We start from the raw sequence: 24,783 nt of genomic DNA, 5'->3' as shown, positions 1-24,783 counted from the left end.
GTACATGACTTATGTGTTAAGATTATCACATTTGAATGTGTCGTTTACCTTTGTCATTTATTCGCGTCACGTGATACCAAATTTAGTATATGTGGAGCTAGCGAAATGACCATGAGCACGTTACGAGCGTGGAATGTTCTCATGTTCTCATACATGGCACGCGTGTCAGTATTATCATGTTTGCACCACTCTTATACTTCCGCAATCCATTGAGGTCACGTAACATCAAACTTGGTATACGTGGAGCTAGCCAAACGGCCGCGAGCGCATCATAAAGGGCCCAGTATACTCCAACGTAGAGTTGGCGCACGCACGCGCTGGGCACAGCGACGCTACGTTAGGAAAACGCGAGCACTCTGTATGTAGTCTAACGCCAGGCGCGACCAGCATCCGTCGGTGCGCCCTGACGGCAATTGGCGTGAAATGTGACATGCTGCATTTCGTGCCGATGCTTTACCCAGACAACACGGCGTCTCTCTCTTTTCGTGACGGAGGAACGCCGGACTTGTTGAAACGCGCATACGTCAAAGCAACGCAGCGCGGCGTGCGCCTGAGACCATATGGCAGGACCGGTGGCTGGCGTGGCAACGCTGGTCTGACCCGACGAAATGAACGCCGGTAAGCACGCGCACCGCGTCACCCCGAAATGTATATGCGCCTTGATTGTGGCATGTAGTCATGTTCTCGCATAACACGCATGTCATAATTATCATGTTTGCACCAGTCACATACCTTCGTCATCCTTTGACATCACGTAATATCAAATTTGGCATATGTAAAGCCAGCGAAACGGCCGTGAGCGCATCATGAGCGTAGTATGCAGTCATGTTGTTACATTACACGCAACTCATGTATATCATGTTTGCACCAGTATCATACCTTCTTCAGCCATTCACGTCCCGTAGTACCAAATTTGGTATAAGTGAATATAGTGAAACGGCCACCAGCGCATCATGAGCGTGGCATGTGGTCATGTTGTTACGTGACACGCATGTCATGATTTTCATGTTAGGATCTGTCACTTGTGTTTGCCAAGCAATCATGTCATACCATACCAGTTTTGCAACATGCCATGTGAACGATACCACCGCAGAAGCTGCAGGGCCTTGAAATGTAAATCATGACATTCATGACATCAATGGCATGATTTTAAATGCGAAGCATTTCTTAGCGAACTTCGGTGACATTGAGCGTTTCTATCTATCTATCAATCTATCTATCTATCTATCTATCTATCTATCAATCTATCTATCTATCTATCTATCTATCTATCTATCTATCTATCTATCTATCTATCTATCTATCTATCTATCTATCTATCAAGCCGCCTACGTCTTTCAGCTCTTCTGGCCATTTCGATAATGATATCAATACCAAATTTGGTATGGCACAACATGACTATATGGAGAACATATTTGTCTAGCTGTAACATGAAAATGATGTTATGTGTTTCATTAACGACATGATTTATTTTTCATGGTCCTTCAGCTCTTGCATTGGTTTCGTTCACATGGCATGTAGCAAAACTGGTAGGGTATGACATGATTGCATGCCGAACCCAAGCGACCCACCCTAACATGAAAATCATGGCATGCGTGTCATGTAACAACATGACTACATTCCATGCTCATGGTGCACTCGCAGCCGTTTCGCTAGCGTCACATATACCAAATTCGGTGCTACGGTACGTGAATGGATGACGAAGGTATGTGACTGACGCAAACATGATAATCATGAGATGCGTGTCATGTAACAACATGATTACACGCCGTGCTTATGATGCGCTGGCGGCCGTTTCGTTAGCTTCACTTGTACCAAATTTGGTATTATGGGACGTGAATGGATCACATGACGAAGGTATGATACTGGTGCTAACATGACAAACGTGAGATGCGTGTCATGTAACAACATGACTACATGCTACGTTCATGATGTGCTTGTGGCCGTTTCACTAGCTTCACATGTACGAAACTCCGTACTACGTGACGCGAACGGACGACATATGTAAATGATGCATCCAAACTTGATAATCATGGCATGCGTGTCATGTAACAACATGACTACATGCCACACTCATGATGCGCTCGTGGCCGTTTCGATAGCTGCACATATGCCAATGTTTGTATTATGTGACGTATATGGATGACGAAGGTATGTGACTGGTGCACACATGGTAATCATGAGATGCGTGTCATGGTAGAACATGACTACATACCACATGCAAGGCACCAATACATTTCAACGTGACGTGGTGCACGTGCTCACCGGCGTTCATTTTGTCGCGTCACGCCGGCGTTGCCATGCCAAGCACCGGTCTTGCATTATACTTGCAGGCGCGCGCCACGCTGCGTTGCTTTGACGCGTGCACGTTTCAGCGCGTCCGGCGTACCTCCGTCACGTAAAGAGGGAGACGCAGTGCTTTCTGGGTAACGCATCAGTGCGCAATGCAGTACGTCGTATTTAGTGCCGGTTGCCGTCGGGCCGCGGCGACGGACGCTGGTCGCACCAGTCGCGCTTTGCGCCAGACTATAGAGTGCTCACGTTTTGCTAACGTAGTGTCGCTGTGCCCAGCGTGCGCGCTCGTCAACGCTACGTTGGAGTGTATTGGGTCCTTCATGATGCGCTCGCGGCGATTTTTCTAACTCCACATATACCAAATTTGGTGTTACATGACGTCAATGGATGACGAAAATATATGACTGGTGCAAACATGATAATGCTCACAAGCGTACCATTTAAGAAAATGACAACATACCGCAGTCAAGCATGCTCGCGGTCGTTTCGCTAGCTCCACATATTTTAAAATTAGTATCACGTGAAGTGAATATAGGTTGAAGGTAAACAACACATCCAAACATGATAATCATGAGACGTAGGTGATGTACGGCATCATTTACCTCCACCACGTAACATTGTGCTGATTTTAGAGTGACACATCAACCTTCCTCATTCGTGCTTTGCATATCATCGATTCCCATTGTCCATGGGAATCGATGATAGATAGATAGATAGATAGATAGATAGATAGATAGATAGATAGATAGATAGATAGATAGATAGATAGATAGATAGATAGATAGATAGATAGATAGATAGATAGATAGATAGATAGATAGATAGATAGATAGATAGATAGATAGATAGATAGATAGATAGATAGATAGATAGATAGATAGATAGATAGATAGATAGATAGATAGATAGATAGATAGATAGATAGATAGATAGATAGATAGATAGATAGATACGCGCAATGTCGCCGAAGTTCACTAAGAAGTGCTTTGTATTTAAACATTGAGCTGAGTGCTACAGCTTATTCAATAGGCCACTACCACGCAAAAAGTTCAATAAGGCCTTGACTAATTTTCTGTGCGAAAACAGATCATGTCGGTTTTCCAGCCCTGACTGTTCTGACAGGGGTCTGTCGTCAAGGGGATCTAACGCAGCAGCTATATTGCGTCTTTGCACGCTGTAGCAAAAACAGTGACAAAAAAAAGCGTGCTCTATTGTTTCATCACTGCCGCAATGATGACAAGCAGCACTGTCTTCCATGCCAATTCGAAGGGAAAAAACTTTGGTGAAAGCGTCACCAAGCCACAGTCGGCAAAGCACCGTTGTCTCAAGTCGAGAGAGTCTGGACGGAGGGCGAAGTCGACGCGACGTGTCCACCCTATGCAGTCACGCGTGCCATAAGCACTCAGCGTTCCACAGGAATTTTACTTCTTCATTATACATTCTTCGAATTTTTTTTTTGGTCCATTGAGGCAACTTACCTAAGATATAGAGTGTCCTGTCATTCTTTAAAGCTACTTTCTTCAAAAGATCTCAATAGTGTCTCTTTACATTTCTTCGTTTTGTTTTATTTCAAGGCACCCTCCTTCTTTCAGAAGCTTGCACGTCTGGCATGACTACGGCGGTTCCGCATGAGTCGACACACTGTCATCCAGCCAGTTGGAAAAGAAAAGACAATCCCAGGCATTCTAAGCGAGTACAAGGAGACTTGAAATGTATATACGATGCATGAAAAAAAAACACAGACATGCAATAAAATTTAAGGAGGCGGTAAACAATGGGCTTATCTTACACGAAGCAAATTCGAAGAAGTACCCATTCTACTTCTTTGTGTGACGTGCGTGCACAGCCGCTGCCGCTACGCAATCGATAAACGGCAGAGCCTCTCGGTACGACCTATCAGAAAGAAAAGAGTGGTTGTCTGTCACTGACGCTGAACCGGCGACGTGAAAATTGCCAACATTGTGCGGCAAAATGACGGGAGATGAAGTGAAATGAAATGAATCTATCGATAAGAAGCGGCTGCACGGACGAAGAAGCAATGGAGAACTTGTGTGCGAAGAAGCCTGCATAGAGGAACGAGACAGTTGGAAACGTGGCGCAAGATAGCGAGCGCTCGCATTCGGCCAAATTGATAGGAGTTGCGAGGCTCACCACGAAGCCGTTGTCGATGTTGGTGCACTGGAGCCCGTAATGGGTCCTGCTTTGCTCGACTTGCAAGGATGAACAACCAGCAGCAGTGGCTGTGATTTTTTACAGTTACAGACTCACGCATAAGTTCGGCAGTGAGTGAGACAGAAGTAAAACGCTGCTAGAAAACTCGAAAGCCAGGAAGGTGTAGGCAGAGGGCAGAATTCTGAAGAGCCGAGCTGCGTCAGTGCAGCTCGGCATAGCTGCCGTTCACACTCTTGCTGGCAATATCAAAACATGCATATAAATAAATAAATAAATAAATAAATAAATAAATAAATAAATAAATAAATAAATAAATAAATAAATAAATAAATAAATAAATAAATAAAAGGTATACACCTCCACCCGATTCAGAGCACACACTCCAGTTTTCGTAATATTCTTACTTCTTACGGTTTCCTTCAATTCTTTTTTTTACTGTCAAAACGAATAACTATATAAACATTTTTTTTCATTCTCGTGTGCCACTGACTTGTCGAATGTATTTTGTCCTTTTTATATTCGGTAGGAATATTACAGCCATTATTTAGCCTAACGATATACAGGGTGGCCCAGCTATCTTTAGCCAGAGTTTAAACATGTGCCGACACACGCAATTACGTTTCTCGGTATCAGTGCTACGGTGATGAGGCGCGCCGGTGGGTTTGTCACGTGGTATTTTTTGTATTTTTCGGGCATCTGTAGTAAGCAAAAAAACACTAATCATTAATAGATATCAAGTTAGAAACTGTCTAATTGGATGTTTTGAAAACCGATCTACAACTTTCTTATTCAAACTTTTTATCCAATTTTGTTCTTCTAAAAGACTGGTAATTAAACAAGTCTAATTAAACAGTAGTTTAGAACACAAACAATAGTCTGGCTAACACAAGGCAACGGTCAGTTACATGCATTTTGTCGCGTCGTAATTGCGTGTGTCGGCATATTTGTGAACTGTGGCTGAAAATAGCTGTGGCACCCTGTATACAGTGAGCACCTGAAGAATAAAAAATCATACCATATTGACGCTGTGAATGACAATAAATGGGGCGAAGCGTCTGTCAGTCCATCCGTGCTTTCATTCGTTTGTTCGTTCTTGCTTCCATCCATCCGTCCGTCCGTGCGTGTGTCCGTTCATCAGTCCATGCGTACGTCTCTGAGTCCGACCGTTCGTGCGTCCGTGTGTGCGTCTGTCTGTCTATCCGTCCGTCCATGCCTCTGTCCGTTCATCTGTCCGTCCGTCCGTCCGTCCGTCTGTGAGTCCGACCGTTCGTACGTCCATGCGTGCGTCTCTCTGTCTGTCCAGACGTTCGTCCGTTCGTCTGTCTGTCTGTACGTCTGTCCGCATGTCCGTCTGTCTGTATGTCTGTCTATTCGTCCGTCCATCTAGTGAACACTCCAAGTACCACCATCTCGCGTCTTTTCATCATAAATTCATCATATACAAATACCGCCATTTAGCGGACATTTCAAGTACTAAAATGAGAGGTGGTTACTGCATACAGGACACGCATGGCCCACGCGTTAAGGAGCTTCGTCCATGAAACAATTTGGCTGTAATTGTATGAGAAATTCGTATCCACCGTGAATGTTGTACACAGACTTAGCGAAAGCGATCCGTCATTGGCGCAAGACACTAACGAAGGAGATTTTTTGGCGAATCGGGCTCCATTTATATAACTGACAATTTCGCCGCGACAAACCATATCACTGCTCTAATATATTATCTTTTTGAACAATATTGAACAATTCTCCGCTTGCTATAGCAGGAAATATCACATTAAATAAAACTGGATATCAAACACCCAATACCACTTCATTACTGAAATACCACTTCATTATTGCCTAAATGTTCAGCCATAACAACTGTTACATTGTGGTCTACAAAAAAATAAAAACTCTGCTCGCTCCAATGAGGACTGGTCGATGTGTGACGTCATTGTTAGTTTCACGTCCACAAAACTTCCCTTCTGATTGTACGAGGCGAACGTGACGGGCAAGCGAGGATTAATGAGGTGCCTGAGCAACGAGGGGCCAATGTCCGATGTGCGCAAGCCTGTGGCGAATGTGAATGAGCCCGCTTTGCTAACGGGACTTGCTTAACTGTCTTTCGAGATATGCTATAGTAAAACAATACCCCTGATGCCTTCATTGTATTAGTGTTCTAGTTATTCAACTATTTTGCTGAATACGCCCGTCTTACTTGATTTTGTTTTATCTTTTGCCTGTTTGTCATGCATAATGGAGGTGTGTCTATGGAAAGCCGTACCTTGTTGGTGCTGAATGTCTGTCCGCACTAAAAACACAGTTCAGCATCATTAGTCCAAATCCTGCAGGTAAATAAAATGAGTGCACCTATAAGACCACTCCTAAAAAATTAGGTGATCGAAATTCTTTCATCAGGCTGCGAGGCTTGTAAGATAAAGCAACCTTTATTATTAAGAAGGGCTGGAGAGTCAACATTATACTCGGTTAATATAAAAACGCGCACTCATTTCCTTTTAGAAGAAATATTTTCTTTTTCAGCTTTATGTTCATGGCCAGCTGCTTTATTTTCATGGTCAGTCACCCTCTCTTTGCAAGTTCTGGTTGAACATTATTAGTTCTGTCAACGTCACTTCAATCACTGTTGCAAAATATTGCAAAACAAGAACTGCAGACTTATATCTGCAAAAATACTGAAAGTTTGGAGTGCTTTTTTTTTCTTGCAAGTTAATGTGAGTGTTTCTCGAGGCTAACACATTTGTTTACAGTTTTCATACATCCATTTTAAGACAAGCGTAATATTTTTACGTGACTTGAGTGAAGTAGCTTAGTAAGGTTAGTATTGCAATATTCAATTGCAACCTTCGATCGCTGAAGTCCGTACGATAGATCGAGCAAAAACTTTAGTTAAAGAAGTCGAGCGTAAGAATGTGCTTCATATATATATATATATATATATATATATATATATATATATATATATATATATATATATGTGTGTGTGTGTGTGTGTGTGTGTGTGTGTGTGTGTGCGTGTGTGTGTGTTTGTGTGTGTGTGTGTGTGTGTGTGTGTGTGTGTGGTTGAGAACTTACCTACTAACACATTGTAAAAGAGAGATGTAATAATATTGGCTCTGCAAAGTTGTGGGAGCCCTTTATTCTGTAGCGTTGCACGTCTGTAATGCTCTTTGCAATCAGGTTATTTTCCCACTCTTTCAGTGCGTCATCAAATCTTTTGCTACTCGTTTTTCATAGTAGTACTACTTGTTCACGTAACAACTGTTTCTTGTGCGGGGAACCACGTGTCAAAGTTCAAGGGTTACAAAACGTGGGCGCATACAACGAATGGCGATGCTCCTTGGTTTCTACAATCCACAAGCCAGAGACATAATCCAAAACGCTGAGAGAATGCATGAGCTTGAAAAGTCGGTGGCTGTTGCATAACAAGCTTTCATTTCTGCCCCCTCCCATATTGTGAAAAGCAGCTGACCACCATTTATCACTTGTTTGGGTTCCTTGCCAGAAAAACTTGTGTCTGTCGAGTCTATGTTAGAGCTGCACAAGGTACTATTTATTGAATTTCTGCGCTACAACCTATCTGTAATATAAAACACGTGCAAAACTACCTCGCGCACGCTACAAAGCATCCAAGCCCAGACTATTATGGCATGCTTTGGTTTACCCCGCTGTGCATCGACGCCTGAAACCATCGCCACTGCACAGGAGTATACCTGATCATGACGCACATCACCATTGAAACGATGCGTACGTACCTCAGACAAAATGCTAGCGACCCTTCCCACCACTTGCTAAGCCTCGCTACTTAGAGGCCCTGCACGAAATTTGGTGCAATTGTCTGTGCGCATCGTGCATCGTTTACGTCAGGTTTTACGCCTGCGGAGAAATTGGTCTATTTTTCGTGGTGCCTGACCCTTCCACAAGTACCTCTTACAACTTCAGAAATACAGAATAAATCAAATTTGCCTACGTCAGCCCTAAAACAATTGAGCCTGCACCTTTTGCACGAAACGTACAATAACCACAATCACGTTTACGCCGATAGTTACACCACAACGTCTAGTTCTGCCAGTGCGGTTATTATACCAGCTAGAGGAATCACCCTGCGAATCAAGCTGTCACACGTCACTACGTCTACGGTGGCAGCACTTGCAGCTTTGCGTGGCACCCTATAGAGTATATAAAATCCCAGAAACTTAGTAAATTTACTGTTTTACGACTCGGAACTGGCCTTACAGAACATGAAGTCAGTTTTTCGACGAGGTTGCCACAAACAGTTAAAGTACGAGGTTGTCAAAAAACAGGCCACGAGGTCAATTTCCAGTGGCTACCTGGTCATTGTGGAATCAGTGGCAATGATTCCGCAGACAACGCGGCTCGCACATCCCACCGAGAAGAGCACACCCTTCTGATTCCTTTGTCAAGGACAGACGCTGCAAAGCAACTTCGTCACCCGACACGTAGTCTGTGTCTGCTGGAGTGGAATGCCCCAAGCATAAGACATACGAGACTCAACCAAATAAACCCTCGACTGAAACTTCGACCTCCATCCGGACTTCGTCGACGTAAAGCTCCGCTTCTTTGCCGGCTTTGGTTGGGGGTTGCCTTCACAAAAGCATATACAACGCTCATTGGATTGACCGACAGTGCTGAATGCGATGTCTGCGACACCGAAGAAAACATCGACCATCTGCTATGCCGTTTCCCTCGATTTGCCGCTGAGAGACAAAATCTTTCTGACGCATAGCGACAAGTGAACGATCGTCCACTCTCCGTGCAGATGCTACTGGAACACCGTCATTGTCTTTTGTCGGCTCAAAAAGCAGTCAAAGCTCTCTTGTGCTTTTTGAGGACTTTTGTGTATGCCACCACTGCATACGCGTCAGCCTATTGACTGACAATTTTTTCGTCTCTTTCTATTCTTTTTCTCCTCTCTCTCACTTTTATACTCTCCTTTCTCTTTACCCCAGCATAGGGTAGCAAACAGGGCATGTGCCTAGTTAATCTCCCTGCCTTCTCTCTTGTTGTTCTTGTCCTTCCTTCCTTCCTTTCTTCCTATATTGATGACTGATTGATATGTGGGGTTTAACGTCCCAAAACCACCATATGATTATGAGAGACGCCGTAGTGGAGGGCTCCGGAAATTTTGACCACCTGGGGTTCTTTAACGTGCGCCTATATTGCCCGTGCATCAAATCAGCTACCAACTATGCCTCAATGAGTAATGCGTTCGTGATTCTGAGTTCATGCGTTCAATACTAACGAAAACTACATGTAGCATTGTTACAGCATGCCACAGAGTAGCAAAAAGGTTTTATTGCGAGACAGAAAAGCGATGCAATTTGCAGTCCTTGTTTGAGTCTGAGTATTAATAATACAGCGTGTCTTTATCGAACCATCCGCCAACAACCAGGTGCTTTTTCGGCTCAGGAGCTTTCGTAAAGTTGTTCATTCATTCGTATTTTTAATATGGGCACTCGTACAAGCGTGCCTGTTTAGTAGTGTCAAAAAGCAACCAGCTCTAGACATGCAATGTTGCGCCATGTATTTTCGTACACCTCCAGATCCAGTACTACCGGGCACTAGTAGGTCATACTCGAAAACCTCGACAACTGATTGATTTGATCATCATAATTTTGGGCTGCTAAATATTAACGTCATAAAAGTAATAAGCCTTACTGCAGGTAATTGATATCAGTTCTCACGTATACTCAAACAAAAAATCTGACAGCGTGCCCTACGTGGTGTGATATATTTTATGAGATTAGGTCATGTTTTAGTGAAATTATACGAATGTAAAACACGACGCTTGCTCATTACTTAAATCACCAACCTTGATCAAGGTGACTGCCTTTTGTCGTAGCTTCATCGATTTTTTTTTTCTACAAGAAAAACCTGGTGAGACTTAACAACAAGTCTTACACGGTAATGAGACGTCTGTAGAATTACGTTGCCGCTATCCCAAATACTCAAGAAGTGCTGAAGTGCAGTCTACGCAAAAGGCGAATGTAGCCCCATTAGGATTCTGTGCCCTTACTTCATTCGCCTTTTAGCGGATCTAATTGGGACAAGAAGCTGGGTATTTGTGCATGCTAGTGTCTTTCTGCTAATTTCGCATTTTACGTCTGGGCGTCTATTATGCTGTTACCATGCGGATTTCAATGAGCGTATTTATCAATGTATATATGTCATTCTGAATAACCCATAGACATTAGGACTAAGGTGATGTTCTTTTCTTTCTTGAATACGCTCCTCAGAAGATAAATCAGCATATCTTTCTTTATGTTCCAGTTTTTCCATACCTATTTAAGTGAGTTTTAAGGCGAAAACTTGAAACGCCTCTAACCATAATAAGTTACCGTCGGCGTTTGCGTAAACACGAGGGATGCGTAAAACCATCACATACCGACGTCCCCATATGATGGCATCGTGATGTCTGATGTCACCGAAATATGTTACGTCACGTGATGATGTGATCACATTTCTGTTTGGTCAAAGATGGACCAATTTAGGAAGCATTGTATCAGAGGAGGCGGGCTGGGGCGTCAATAGAACCGACTGAGAAGAAAAATAAGACAGCAGTCGTCTTATAAAATTCTTGGGGATTAAAATCCTAAACCCACGATATGGTTATTAGAGACGCCATAGAGCAGGTACTCTGAATACAAGGACCTCAATCGCTTTCTGCTTTTGCCTTGAATTCGTCTTACGCCAATGCATAACCGTTCATTTGAATTTTTCTTCACATCAAATTAGACAAAGAGTTACTATCACATTTTTTCGTAGCTATTGCCTCGCTTCGAAAATTGTAAGCGGTACATGATGCGACACCGTGCTTCTTGCTGCCGATGGCTGAAAGTACTGGTATTGGTCGAGCCATTAAAACTAAGAAGCCTTAATTTGTGTTGATGGTAGAAAACAACGCGGTCTTTATCAAAAAAGATACACGTTTACGTACTACGTGTCATCGCAGACTTATTTCATGAGCTGCTGCTTTACTGAGACAGCTTATATATTTTTTCCGAAGGCACGCACGGGCAAGATAAAACTAAACACTACGGGCGCACGCTCACAGCTGTTCTGTTTAAAGCAACGAAACTTACATTCATCTTTGACAGACCCCCTCCCCCCCAATCGCTAGGCCCGAATATCTACCGGATAAAGCAAAATAAACATATTCAGCAACACTACCGGCATAGAAACACCACACAAAATCACAGCATATCCACGAAGTGAATGGTGGCGGCTGGGCGAAGCTCCGGAAAAGATTATTAACCCCCGTACATTCTTTCTTTCTTCCTTTCATTCTTTCTTTTTTTTCTTTCTTTCTTTTCATAATGAATTGCACTTCATGACCATAAGAGAAAGAGCCGGGAGCGAGCAAGTTTTATAGCCCTTGTGGCAGCGCATCGCAATAAACAGCTTGCCAAGACTGCACCCGCGATCGTCGTTCTCCTCTTCTACCTACAATCGGTGCGCTCGCGGCCGGCGCTCCGAGCGCGGACAAGCCAGGACAACGGACATAATATGTCACGCTGACGAAGGCGCAAGGCTCGATCCTAAGGATCTTCGCCCCTAAAAGGAAACTTGGGACTCACCTCACACATTTGTAGCAGGATCACAAAACGTAACTATCAAGAAGTCAAATTCTGTATCAGGGGTGCATGCCGGATCACTCGAGCTTGGCGAAACTCGGGATCTTTCTAAGCACTTGCGACAACCCCATTTGAGTGGGCCAACAGTGTGAAAAAAGTCAAATCCATCATTCATCGTGCTGTGTTCCATTGGTTATGATGGAACCCGGCATGGTGTCGAGGGTGGCCGGCAAAGTTGCATGGTGTTTTCAGACAAGCGGCATCTTCTTTTATTTGTTTCCAATGAGTTGTCACAAACGAGCGCTCAAAAAAGAGCGCGCCGCCTAATTCTGGCGACTAAGTGCCGGAGAGACGCCTCAAGGTCAACGATAGAGAAGAATACAAGCATCCAAAGACTCCCCGGATGCGCCGTCTCTCCCCCTCGGAAGCGTAGTTTCACCGACCAACCTCCTCACATCGGCGGCCGAGCAAGCCCCGGAAGGATCTCGGAAGAAAGGGGCGTGGTGATGCAGAATCGCGACACGTGTCGCAGACAGCTCTCGAAACGTCTCGCCCTTTCCCCAGCCTTGGCTGTGCATCGCGCCGACGAAACGATTAGAATTTTCTGGAATCTAGCGCGAAAGGTATTTAAGCGAGCAGCGGAGAAGGGAGATCAGGAGAATAAGAAAGTTTGAGCCAGTGTGCGTAGGTGGTTTCCGCCGTGTCGGCGAAGGTTTTGTCCTCAGTGACAAAGCAGGAGATGAAAGTTTACGCCCACGGGCGTAGACAGGAGATGAAGAAGGTTTTGCGCAAGTGTGCGTAGGGCCATTCCGCATTGGCGGCAAAGGGTTCTGTCCTCATTGACAAAGCAGGTGATGAAGAGAGTTTCCACCTGATGGGTGAAGGCTGGTGCTACCAGCAGAAGAATTGTGTGAGACTACCGCCAGAGAACGAAGACGCGTCCTGTAATCGCCACGCGTGGGAAGCCGATGTGTGACAGGCAAAGTTTAGTGCTTGGAGAGCGGCCAATCGAAGACGCCCGATTTCTTGGAAGAGCAACTTCGGGGGCAGCGGATCGATAACAGCGCTGGACTTCGAATGAGTGATTTTAGGGGCGAAACTCCTTATAGCGGCACCAGTTCATCCCTCGTAGTATGTAACAAGTATAACATTTTGACCTCTAATGTGGTGCCGGTGAGAGACTTCTTCTGTGCGTTGTTGAACAATAAAAATAGTGCTCAATGTACATGTCAATGGCTGCTAATGGGGAATGAGAGACAGGAGCATTCGGCTTTTAGTTAACGCGCAGGCTGCGATCACCATTAGCAGCCATTGGCATGTACATTGAGCACTATCTCACAAGAAATGGTTGCTACGTTATACTCGCTGGGTGTAACCTCCTTAGCTTTAGAAATGTTTAGCGAGCGTTGATCCACAGTGCCATGAATACAATGAACTTGTATATAGCATGAATGAACTCGAGGTGGTTAAAAATGGGAAGTAGATACGAAGCGCAAGCCGTAAGAAAGTAAAAGCCGAAATCTCCGCCTCTCATTTCCCATTAGCCGCCATTGGCATGTACATTGAGCACTATCTGACTGAAAAAGTGTGCTACGTCATACTCGCTGGGCGTAACCTCCTTGGTTTACGAAAGGTTTAGCGAGCGTTCGGCCGCAGTGCCAAGAATACAGTGAACTAGTTTATACCATGAACTCTAGGTGGTTAAAGGTGGGAAATGGACCCGAAGCGCAAGCCGTAAGAAAGTGTGCGTGTGCCACCTCTCGTTTAGTCCTTGGAATATCCGCTGGATGGCGGTGCTTCTATATGGGGAATATATGATGAAAAGGTGCGAGATGGTGGTACTTGTAGTGTTGAATAGATGGACGAACGGACACATAGACAGATGCATGGATGGACGCATGAACGGACGCAGGGGCGGCTGCATGGACGAACGCAGGGACGGACGCACGAACAGACGCACGCACGGACGGGCTGATGGACGCATGGATGGTCACACTGACGGACGCATGGACGGACGGAAGCAAGAACGAATGGACGGACGAATTCTTCGCCCCACTCTCCATCATTCACTCCGTGAATATGCTGCTATTTTTGTTTTTTGGTCTTTGTTCGAAGGACTTTGGACTGAATAATTTTTGAACTCTTTAGTCTTTAAGTGTCTTGGTTGTTCGATGCATGTGATTGCATTGTAGCGCGCATTGTTGTTTGTGTCCGTTGTTTTGAGTGTAGCTTATTGTACTGTGTAGCACGTTGTTTGATTGGTGACATATCGTATTCAACTATTGTCGAGTGTGCACATTTGTGTATCGTCTGATCTGTCATATTTGAGAATATAATTTTGTTTTGTTTATCAACTCTCGGCTCTGACTTGTTCTTTGGGCCACAGCCGGCGTCCGCTGGCACGCCAAACAGGGCCACTTCTAAATTGTCCGCGCTTTCGTGGTGCAGTTCGGGGGGCCGATACTTAGGCCCGTGGAATTAGCCCGGCGATCGCCTCCCTAATTAACAGGACCTGTGACATGAGTGCAAAAGTGCACGCATGCAATGAAAGTATTAGAAGATTTTCTTGGTGATATTTTTCAATGGCACAAGCTTATTTAAATTAATTTTGAAACGTTTAGTCCTTGCACTAAGTCTGCTTTAAATAATCACCATGGTGGCCTCTGAGATTCGTTCCGGCCGAGCGTTTCGCAACATCACGACCGCAAATAAACCTGAGGCCACTTGTTAATAATCATGGTCAGCCTGTACAATCTAGCACACTGCTCGGTCGGTACGCGCCTTATTCGACGTCTTCATCGTCCACTGGCACCCGAGCCCATGCGGCCAGCTACTTACCTATTTGGCAGGGTGGTATAATTGGCTATTTAGACCAGGACATGGTATGACCAAATTAATTAGGCCAAGTTGGGGCAAGACCATTTTACTTACGCCCTCTCTTAACAAGAAAGTGGTAATTAAGTAATGTAAAGCTAAAACCATGCTAACTGCAGCCTATTAGTTGACGCACTGACAAAACATGCCATATAACGTGACGTTTATCAAGAGCACGCTAAGTAAAACCGCGTTAATTAGACCTTACTGATATGATGACTATTGGAATCATGCTAATAAAATGACAATTAATAGCTCTATACTAATGATGGCTTTGCTAGCTGCGCCCAAGATAACTATTGCCGTTTTATTTTAAACATTATCAATTAAGACAAAACTGTTCGGTGTTATGCTCATTAGGCACTAGGTAATAAGTATAATTAAACATTAGAACAGAGCTGATGCGGCATTCGCTTCGAAGCATACGAAGCATATGAATGGACGACCACATTGAAAAGCTGTAAGAAGCTGGTTATCACACGCTCCTCTATGGCTTCAGGCTTACATGAGTAGCGAGATTACCAAAATCTTTTATATGCAATTATGCCACTGCTTAGCGTCCACTGAATTAAACGCTTCACAGTCACACAGGTATACCATGACAGTAGGAGTTGAACCGGGGTCGTCTCAGAATCAACATTTTTTTTTAACCGAGTTCACGCGTCAATCAGTTTGATTGACATACGCCAGCGGCAAAGATGGGTTTCGTCCAGCCACGCCGGGCTGTCCGCCACGGTGGTCTAGTGGCTAAGACACTCGGCTGCTGACCTTGGTCGCGGGATCGGCTCCCGGCTGCGGCGGCTGCATTTTCGATGGAGGCGAAAATGCTGTAGTCCGTGTGCTCAGATTTGGTTGCATGTTAAAGAACCCTAGGTCGTCGAAATTTCTGAAGCCCCCCACCACGGCGTCCCTCATAATCATATAGTGGTTTTAGGACGCTAAACACCACGTATCAGTCTATCATCGCATTCGGGTGTATATTCCGGTGGAGGCCGTCTTTATATTTTTTAAGATAAAAGTGTATTTCGTTGTTTCGAGTCAAACAATGGCGAGTTTTCCCTGTGGTGTCTATTTATTCTTGCCCGTCCGTGTGTTACACAAAATACAGCTACTCATCAGCACCAAAAAATGCCTATTTATTTAGGGCCCGTCAGGAAGCAAGCTTTTAACGTCTGTTCGAGAAAACTTCTGTGTCGTGAGGTATTTCAGTTAGTTTGCGTTCGTTATTGCCTAAAGAGAAAAAAACTATGGCTGCTTTATGAGTTAAATGTGAAAGAAAAAAAATGAAAAAAATGTGCTTAGGTTATGAATCAAATTGAGAAAACAACTTCACTCTTTCAATATGACATAATAGAAGATGGGCCAACAGAACCAAGCATAACTTCACGAGGCGAATGCGGGCATTACAAATATTGTCACTTGCAAACAGACATTGTTTTTAAGGCAACAAATATTCGGAAATACTTACACATCTTCAAAAGACAAGAACGCAAGAATAACGAGTAATAAATTTTGTTTACAATGTTTACGGACCTGTGTGTATACGTTACTCGTCGTGCGGACACAGTGCATGCAAGTGAAAGAGCAGCCGAAAACCGTGCTGTTATTGTGCCATCTATAGAAGTATTTGCTTTGACACTTTATTTTACCCTAAATTATCGAGAGCATCGAATGCAATAGGCACTTTCACAACGGGGTACGCAAGTTTCAGCGTTTTAGATAATCACTGATCAGTGCGAGAAGTGAAGTGCGTGCATAGTTGTGCTGGGAGCTGTAATCAAATCTGCCTGTACTTTTTATGTTACAAATGGTACAATAGGATTTCGTGGCAGCACATACGTAGCTATTGCACTGCGATGCCTCAGAGATTGAATCAGTTGTTTTTTTAAGGAATCATGTTTTTTGGTTATCTGAGACCCGCAAGGCTGCGACAGATGCTGCTGTGAATATGCGATAGCCTGTTAAGGCTTTCATTGTCACTTCTGACTCAAACATAGATACTTAGGAGGCGAAGGTGAATGACAATGGTGTGGTGGAGGGGGCTCTCTGAAATAAGGTAAAAATATGAAAAGAAATAAACTAGGATGTATAGTTTCTGTTTTGAAAGTGGAAACATTTTCGCTTCGTAAAGTCCAAAGACGAAATCATGGTTGCTATGCTGCCGAGCGACAACACAGTAGTTTCCATGTTCTGTAACTAGGTGGCCATCCACTGAAAAAAGAAGAAACGTAGTCACATTGCCAACTCTCCTCAGCATTAGAAACACTAGATCATTTCTTTTTATTCTGTCACCGATATTCTCATCAAAGGAAAAGATACTTGGTCGAACGAATTGAGAAGCCAGGCTTAAAAATAAACCTGGCAGTAATTTTATTCTTTGAAGGGATTTTATTAGGTATTAGCCACAGGGAGGTTTGCTCTCCTGTATGTGCGTACATATTGGCAACAAGAAGATTACCTTGTTAGTCTATTGTTATTAGTATTTTCGGCTCCGAGACTACCTGAGTGCCTGACCGCTACCTCGTGTATCATTTTCATACATTTTTCACGATTTGTTTTTGCTTTATACTGAAATCCTATTTAATGATTTTAAATGCATAACTAACTAACTTGATGATCCTGCCGCCCGGTTCTTGGCCGGTCCCCCTTTGTGGGCGAGTGCCAGCGAAGCAAAAAGGCTCATCATCATCATCATCATTATCATCATCATCATCATCTTCATCATTATCATCATCTTAAACAGCTGCACGGAAAGGGCTGGGGACTACGACCGTGCTGCGAGTAACTGCAGATCTTTTATTCCCTAGAAAAAGTGGTACAGACCTACATATACCGAGATGATAGAAATGGCCGCATACAATGCATACGGGACCAGCATGCCATGCATACAGGTTTCAGCAGAACACCTGCGTGTTAACTATTGTCCTTCACTCGCATACTAGCAGGACACTAACTTGGTGTTGTATAGCCTAACAGAAATGTCAAGAGATATGATAGTGTCCGCTGGCTTTCTATGACTATATCCATACCGACATTTTCAAAATCTTGAAAAACAGTGCAAGTATTCCACAATACATTGAAATAGAGTTGAAAGAAGCGTGACGTTACGTTTTCCATAAAGGGCTGGTGTTTCTATAAGCTGTATGGGTGTTTCTATAAGCTGTATGGTGAGGGCCTATAGCGTGCTCTCCTATATTTCGATTCCCCAGCTTTTCGAATGCTATCTCGACCTTTTCTAAATGGCTTTTCTAAAGTACCATATCATAACTACTGCCACAACCATTTAAAGTTTATAAAAACTTTGCACATGTTGCCTATTGCATGTAAATAAATGTGCAAAGCCTCAATGAAATACTACCAGTACGTCTTTCGCGGTCCTTAAATGGGCTAAATTTTAGTGGACGAGGGCAGACTAGTGGGATTTTCCTGATTTCTACGCCACGTGTGATGACGCTACAGCTTTTCGCGCACATTTGTACACGGCGCAGTTTTTACGTACTGCCTAAAAATATTCACTATATACAAAGAAATTTTTGCGGAAGGCTGTGTACTACTAGAATTGCTTAGAAGAAGACGAATGCGCGTGCATCCTTTCCGTGTAGACAAAGAGAAGGAAGAAGCCGATAATTCGGTATCAGTGTTCGCCCACACCAGCTGAAACATGAGTGTTTCTTCTCCTCATGGAACCGCCGGTGAGAGTTGATCGAGCGTATTAGTTGTACTTAGCTGCTGATTTCGTGCTTAATTATATGTGCCTAATGAGATTATATGTGCTTAATAAAATTCTAAGGTTCACTAAAAGAGAATCAATGGCTTCACTTCAGGTGCTCTGTAAAGCAACCCTTACGTTGTTGCAGCTTATGAAGTTGTGCGCGTGCTGCAAAGCCGCTGTTCTTTTTTTTTCTTGTGAATATTTTAAATGTGAAAGTGCACCGTGACATCTAAGCAGTTGTTATTCGAAGTATATGCGACAAAAATAACTCGTGTTATGTTTGTCGCAGATTTTTGACGCAAAAGAAACAAAGCGAATAGCTCGTGTTTCTCAGGATGGAAACCTTGAAAATTTAGCGTCAGGATATTCACCACGCAACAAGCACTGAAGGCGGCGATGCCGAATAGATGGCAGAAGTTTGATGTGAAATGCCTTTGTGGACATTTATTTGCTTTTCACTGCCAGATATACACATTATATGCATTATCATACTCATGAAAGTAGTTATTTTTACAAAGTCTGCATCTATCTGTTCCCTTCTATCTTCAGGGAAATCATCCGCAACTGGAACAGTAGACGAGGGCATACCGCCAGAGCTACAAGAAGTCTTTGAGTAAGTAATAGTAATAACTTGTGAGGTTTAACGTCCCAAATTCATGATATGCTTGGGAGATGCTGTATGAAGAAGGGCTCCGGAAATTTATACCGCTCGGGTTTTAAACACGCGTCCAAATTGGAGCACGGGAAACCTTGAAAATTGGCATTATTCGAACTGCGGCTAGCTTCGGGCCTGTATTCACAAGAAAGCTTTTTTCAATATAAAATATTTGTTATTGAATATTTTAGCTGATCACGATACAGTATACATATCAGAGAAGCTGGCTTGCCATCAGGAAAACGCACTTACGAAAATAAGTTTTGTGAACTCGATCTTTCTTTTGTATGTTCAATGACGCTGCTGCATAAGCATTATTGATAGAAGTGTCCATTATAATTTCCACATTAGGACTACTTGATAAATGCACCAATATTTGTGTGAAAGCTTTTCTTTTCGTTGTTCCTCATGTTTATGTTATCGTGTTCGGATGTGAAACCCCAACGAGAGTTATTACACTATACTGTTGTTAAATTTACTTGATAATAAAATAAAATAGACCTGTGCTAGAAAATACAAACGTTGGTACTAACCGTGCTTACTAATAAAGTCACACTCATACAGAAAAGCAAAAGTACTCTTTATTCCCACTGGCGTCGTTTACAGCGGCCGCTTTTCTATTGTTCCAAAGCTAGTGTGGTGGGATGAATAAGACAATGAAAAAAGTAGTCATGTCAAATTGCCTTCGAAAATTCACCTGCAACGTTAAGTTTGAAAGAACAATTATATTCGAATTGGTATTCTGTGCACATAAACTGCACTTTTTTTAAACTTATTCCATGGTTTCCTGCTGGCACGTGTATCCACATGCAGCATCATCGAGAAAATCACTGGCCAGATGGTCACGTGGCTAAAGAACTTGGTTGCCATCCCCAGCGTGTCAGCCGAAAAAGAACACCACAAGGACATCGTGCGTGCCATCAAAGAAACCAGCACGGTAACAAACTAAGCAGAAAATGCTCCATGCTTATAGAGATAACTGGCTTTTTTTGTATTTTATTCTCCTACGTGTAAGAACTTTCTGCGAGCGTTCAAAAAATTGAACGCAAGTTCAGCCTATTCTCTTTAGCTTCAGTATTTTCATTCACAGATCATTTATTCACCAATACGCTGAGGAGTTGAAACTGTTCTCACGTTGGTTAGTGCCTGTTCATTCATGGACGAATTTGCCACATTCTCAGCTTATCTTACCCGACGGTCAAAGAACATTCTATTTATCCATTTTTCAACGGCTGAAATGATGTAGCCTCATCAACATAATTCCCCTTTTTTCAAGCCTTCAAGTGAAAACTTACGAAATAACGTTTTGTCCTCTGATTATATAATTTACGTGAGAAGCTTACATGCCTCGTTAAACGCGACAATAGACTACCGATGATGTCGGCGTAAATACGAGTGATACACAAAGTCATGAAGGTGTAATGAAGTCACCATATGACATCATTACAGCACAGATCACCAAAACATCTGACGTTATCATGACGTATGACGTTCTATAATGTTACGTCACATAATGACATCATCACATGGCGTCGTCGCTCAGTGAAACGTTGGCCAATCACCGAGGCTTTACAAAAACAGGTGAGGTGCAGAAACCGCGGCATCATTACGATCCTAGAAGCAGTGCCAAAACTACGTCAATTGCAGATGGCTTTCAATGGGGTAGGGGGAGGATCAACACACAGACTAAGAGAAGATAGCCTTCGATCGCCTCCGAGTAGTCTTGGAAGAACGCGCAACAGGCCGTGGGAACTTTAAGTTGCGTGGACTTCACGGGCCGAGGTTGAACAGTTTCGCATTGCTTGCGGTTAGTGGGGCTGCGCATGCGCCAGGAGCAGTGAATGCGCGTGCCTCATCTATTTGCGCATCCCAGAGGAGTCACGTCATAGCCGCGGCAGACGCTTTTTGACTGTATACCGCTTGGCTTGTCCACTTAGAGCCATGCTGCTTTTATCCTCTGGTCGTGTCTGCCGTGGCACTACATACTTAGAGCGGTGCGTTTGCCAGTACGTTGTACCTATAAAGAAGCAGAGTGACATTGCTGCCCAGCGTCGCGGAAGAGCGGGGAAGCTTAACTCATCGGATCCCGAAGTAGTTGCCAGCCAATTAGTGGTTGAGCGGAGGAAGAATGAAAGCTACACGGGCTACATAGACACTGGAAAAGCGGCTAGGAGGCTTAGTGAAGTGTCCGACCAACACAGAACCAGCAACAACATAACGCCGTAGATGAGATCAAGGCTTACACATTGGCTCACTATACGGTGAAGCTTAACAATAGCGGCAGTGTGACTCGGACTTTCCAGACTGATTTCGAGAATAATCGGTTTGCATATGTGTACGACGTTTATGAAATATTGCGGCACATGAAAGTGAAGGCGGCAAGTATGGTGTCATGTGTGAAACGTTCAGTTTCGCTGTGCCACCTTCCTCATGTTTTGTATATTCTGGCATGGCCGAGCTTAGCCATTGCTAATTGTTATCTTTTTTTACCCCACAGATGTCATGGAATGACAAGACTGAGATCAGGGTCAATCGGTTCACAACGTTAAAAAAATGAATCACTCAAAAGCACGAAGCAGGAAGGAATGAAGTGAAGTACTCCGCGACTAGCCACATTTCTTCTTTGTCTTTCGTTTTTTTTTTACTGTTTGATTCATTCATCGCATAACGTCTTTGGCCATGAACAAAAAGTGTCTACCCAAGAAAAAAACACCCTTTTTTTTCGCTGACTCGCAGATACTGCAAGAACAAGGCGCCCACGTGACTGAAGTTTCCCTTGGCGACCAGCAGCTGTCGGACGGAAGCAAAGTTCTGTTGCCACCACTACTGCTGGCCACAACGGGCCAAGAAGCCGCCAAGAAGACTCTGTGCGTCTACGGGCACCTGGACGTCTATCCCGCACGAAAGGTAATGGTATATGAACTAGCGAAAACTGAAACGTATGTGATTTGTATTGCTCCCTCAAATTGTTACGACTTTGATTTCCAGGCTTGCGGCATCTCATTTCTGTGCGCCGTTTTTCGATAATTCTCTCTCTATTGTAGTTTTGTCGGCCATCAGTAGTTTCTGATATTTTATAAGTCAATCTGATATTTTACCGTGGTCACTTTTCATTTCACAATGCTACATTTTATTGCCGCCTGAAATATGAACACAAGACTGCCGTTGTTTTGTATGGCTGCCGAAGTGCACTACTGCTAATTATGTGGGAGAAGGAGAATAACCGATGCCCATCATGTAGGAAGCATGTAGCAATGCGATATAAATAAAAGGACAAAATTATTTAGTCAGGCAAGCACAGGCACAGGTCAGCGAACTCACTCATCAGTCGATTCACGAGATTCACTCATACTCAGATTGAGCCATGAATCTGAGCCTGAGTGAATCATAGTGAGTAATTTTTTGGTGATGAATACTATCCGGTACTTCTATCAGTGGTTGCCAAACCGAGCGATACATGTTAGCTCTAAGGCGCCTTTAGTGGCACCGCTAACATACTGTACTACGTTATTGAATTTTAATGCAAGTGATCACTATGAAAAATATGACCCCATATTTGCATGTTTCACTGCAAATGTCGTCAAAACACGATAGTCTTGCATCTGGAGAAAGTGAACAAAATGTTTATTTGATATTCTGCGCGAGAAAATTGAAAAATTGTATTCTGGAGGCTCGGCGTTAGTGTTTTGTTCCGTGCAGCGAAGGCGAACGAGCGCATCGGCGCACGTTAGAGAAAAGCGCTATCTGGTAGTTATTTTCGAAAACGAAGGAAAGCGTGCGCGCCCGTCTCGGAGGCGATAAAGTGTAGAACGCAAAGCGACAGGCAGGTGCCACCACCTTGTCGTCTTAGTAAAGCGTTGGAAACACTTGCCTTTTTCATCATCCCGTTGCATTGTCAGCACAGCACGCGTGATAAATGCTACAGTCCTTGGAATTACTTATGTATGCATTCCCTAGTATAAAGACACACATACATAATATTGACGTGTTCCTATGGTGCCTCACATATGCGCAATATATGCTTTTTAATTGACAAAATTGACAATCACACAAGTGTGATCACTTAAATTTCAGCAGTATACGAGGGTGCTGCGGATGGGGTTGTTCTTTAGGAGTATCGTTCGTGCCGTTTGGAATATCGCTACGGTGGACTAACAGACAAATATGCAGACAGGCGTGCCAAATTTTCGCGTAGAGGTACCCCAAGAAAGACTGTCGTCTTTAATAAATCCTATCATACTCACCTGGCAGGAGGACGGATGGATGGCGGATCCGTTTCTTCCGACGGAGCAAGACGGCCGACTCCTCGCAAGAGGCACAGCGTCTGCAAAGGGTCCCTTGATTGCATGGATAGGGGCTCTGTATGCTTTCCGCGAAAGCACCGAAAAAGCTACGCCCGTCAATCTCAAAGTGAGAGTCCAATCGGGAGAATTTCACCTGGACTAACTCTGAACCATTGCAATTTAAAATGTGAACACTCGTAATGCTTTAACGTCCTTCGATTGATTAGGTTCAATTTGTAATTGCACATATAAGTTTTACATTGGGTAGATTTTCGTTTCATCAGCTTTCTCCATTCCTTCGAGGTTTGCATTACTGAATGCTGTAGATAATGTTTGCTTGATTCCTGCAAAAATGGTAGCACCTTTACAGCTGATGCTAAATTGAGAGTTCAAGGAGGAGAAAATGATCGAGGGTCGACTAACGAGACATTTGAAACTGATTTTACGTCGCCACCACACAGAGCCCGTGGTACATAGGAGCCAACATTTAGCATGATCATTTGCAACCAAGTCGACACATAAAAATTGGTTTGGTTCCTTCAGGCCAACTTAGTGTCAAAAGGTCTGCATATCTTTTCACTCGCAAGAGAGAGCATGGAGAAGAAACTCATGGAAATTTTTTTCACAGGCACCAACAGCTGTTGCTGAATCCATTCCGTAAAGGGCAATGGGGGGGTACATGTTTTGTTCATGGCATGTTTTTTTTGTTTTTGTTTTGTTTTTTGTTAATAGCATGTGCATTCAAGCATTCCTGCTCATATGCAGTTCCTGATCGACAGCATGGCCGAAGTTGGCTCTCAAGGATTGGATTCCTACTTGGCGGAAAACGCGAAGGAGGACTTCTTCAGAGGCATAAACTTTGTCTGCATAGCCGATGGCTTCTGGCTGAGCCCATGCACACCTTCCATCAGCTATGGCCTCAGGTAAAGGATAACACTTCCTTTTGGTTCACTTGTTTCTATTTTTGTGGAAAAACCGTCGATTGATTGATTGATTGATTGATTGATTGATTGATTGATTGATCGATTGATTTGTGAAGTTTAACATCCCAAAACCACCATTTGATTATGAGAGACGCCGTACTGGAGGGCTCACGAAATTTTGACCACCTGGGGTTCTTTAACGTGCGGGAAAAAAACGTTAAATTGTCATTTCAAGCACTAAGAGCTAAAATATGAGAGAGTAATTACTTTCTCT

The 24,783-nt window shown here is 43.6% G+C and overlaps 1 protein-coding gene across 2 annotated transcripts in view; it reads left to right on the top strand.

Annotated features, from left to right (window-relative positions):
• LOC119169521 (cytosolic non-specific dipeptidase) overlaps positions 1–24,783 on the top strand; it is a 137,348-nt gene that overhangs the window by 99,183 nt on the left and 13,382 nt on the right. The window contains exons 3-7 of one of the 2 annotated variants that reach the window (XM_075884743.1): positions 19,198–19,261; positions 20,117–20,240; positions 22,040–22,210; positions 23,555–23,713; positions 24,352–24,509. In XM_075884743.1, coding sequence (XP_075740858.1) covers positions 19,198–19,261; positions 20,117–20,240; positions 22,040–22,210; positions 23,555–23,713; positions 24,352–24,509 — 676 coding nt within the window. The remainder of the gene's footprint in view (positions 1–19,197; positions 19,262–20,116; positions 20,241–22,039; positions 22,211–23,554; positions 23,714–24,351; positions 24,510–24,783) is intronic. The other variant, XM_075884744.1, reaches the window with a different exon arrangement.

The sequence above is a fragment of the Rhipicephalus microplus genome, chromosome 2 (assembly GCF_043290135.1).
Source record: "Rhipicephalus microplus isolate Deutch F79 chromosome 2, USDA_Rmic, whole genome shotgun sequence".
NCBI classification, from domain to species: domain Eukaryota; kingdom Metazoa; phylum Arthropoda; class Arachnida; order Ixodida; family Ixodidae; genus Rhipicephalus; species Rhipicephalus microplus.
Note: the sequence above shows the minus strand (reverse complement) of the source record. Positions and strands in the feature narration are given on the sequence as shown.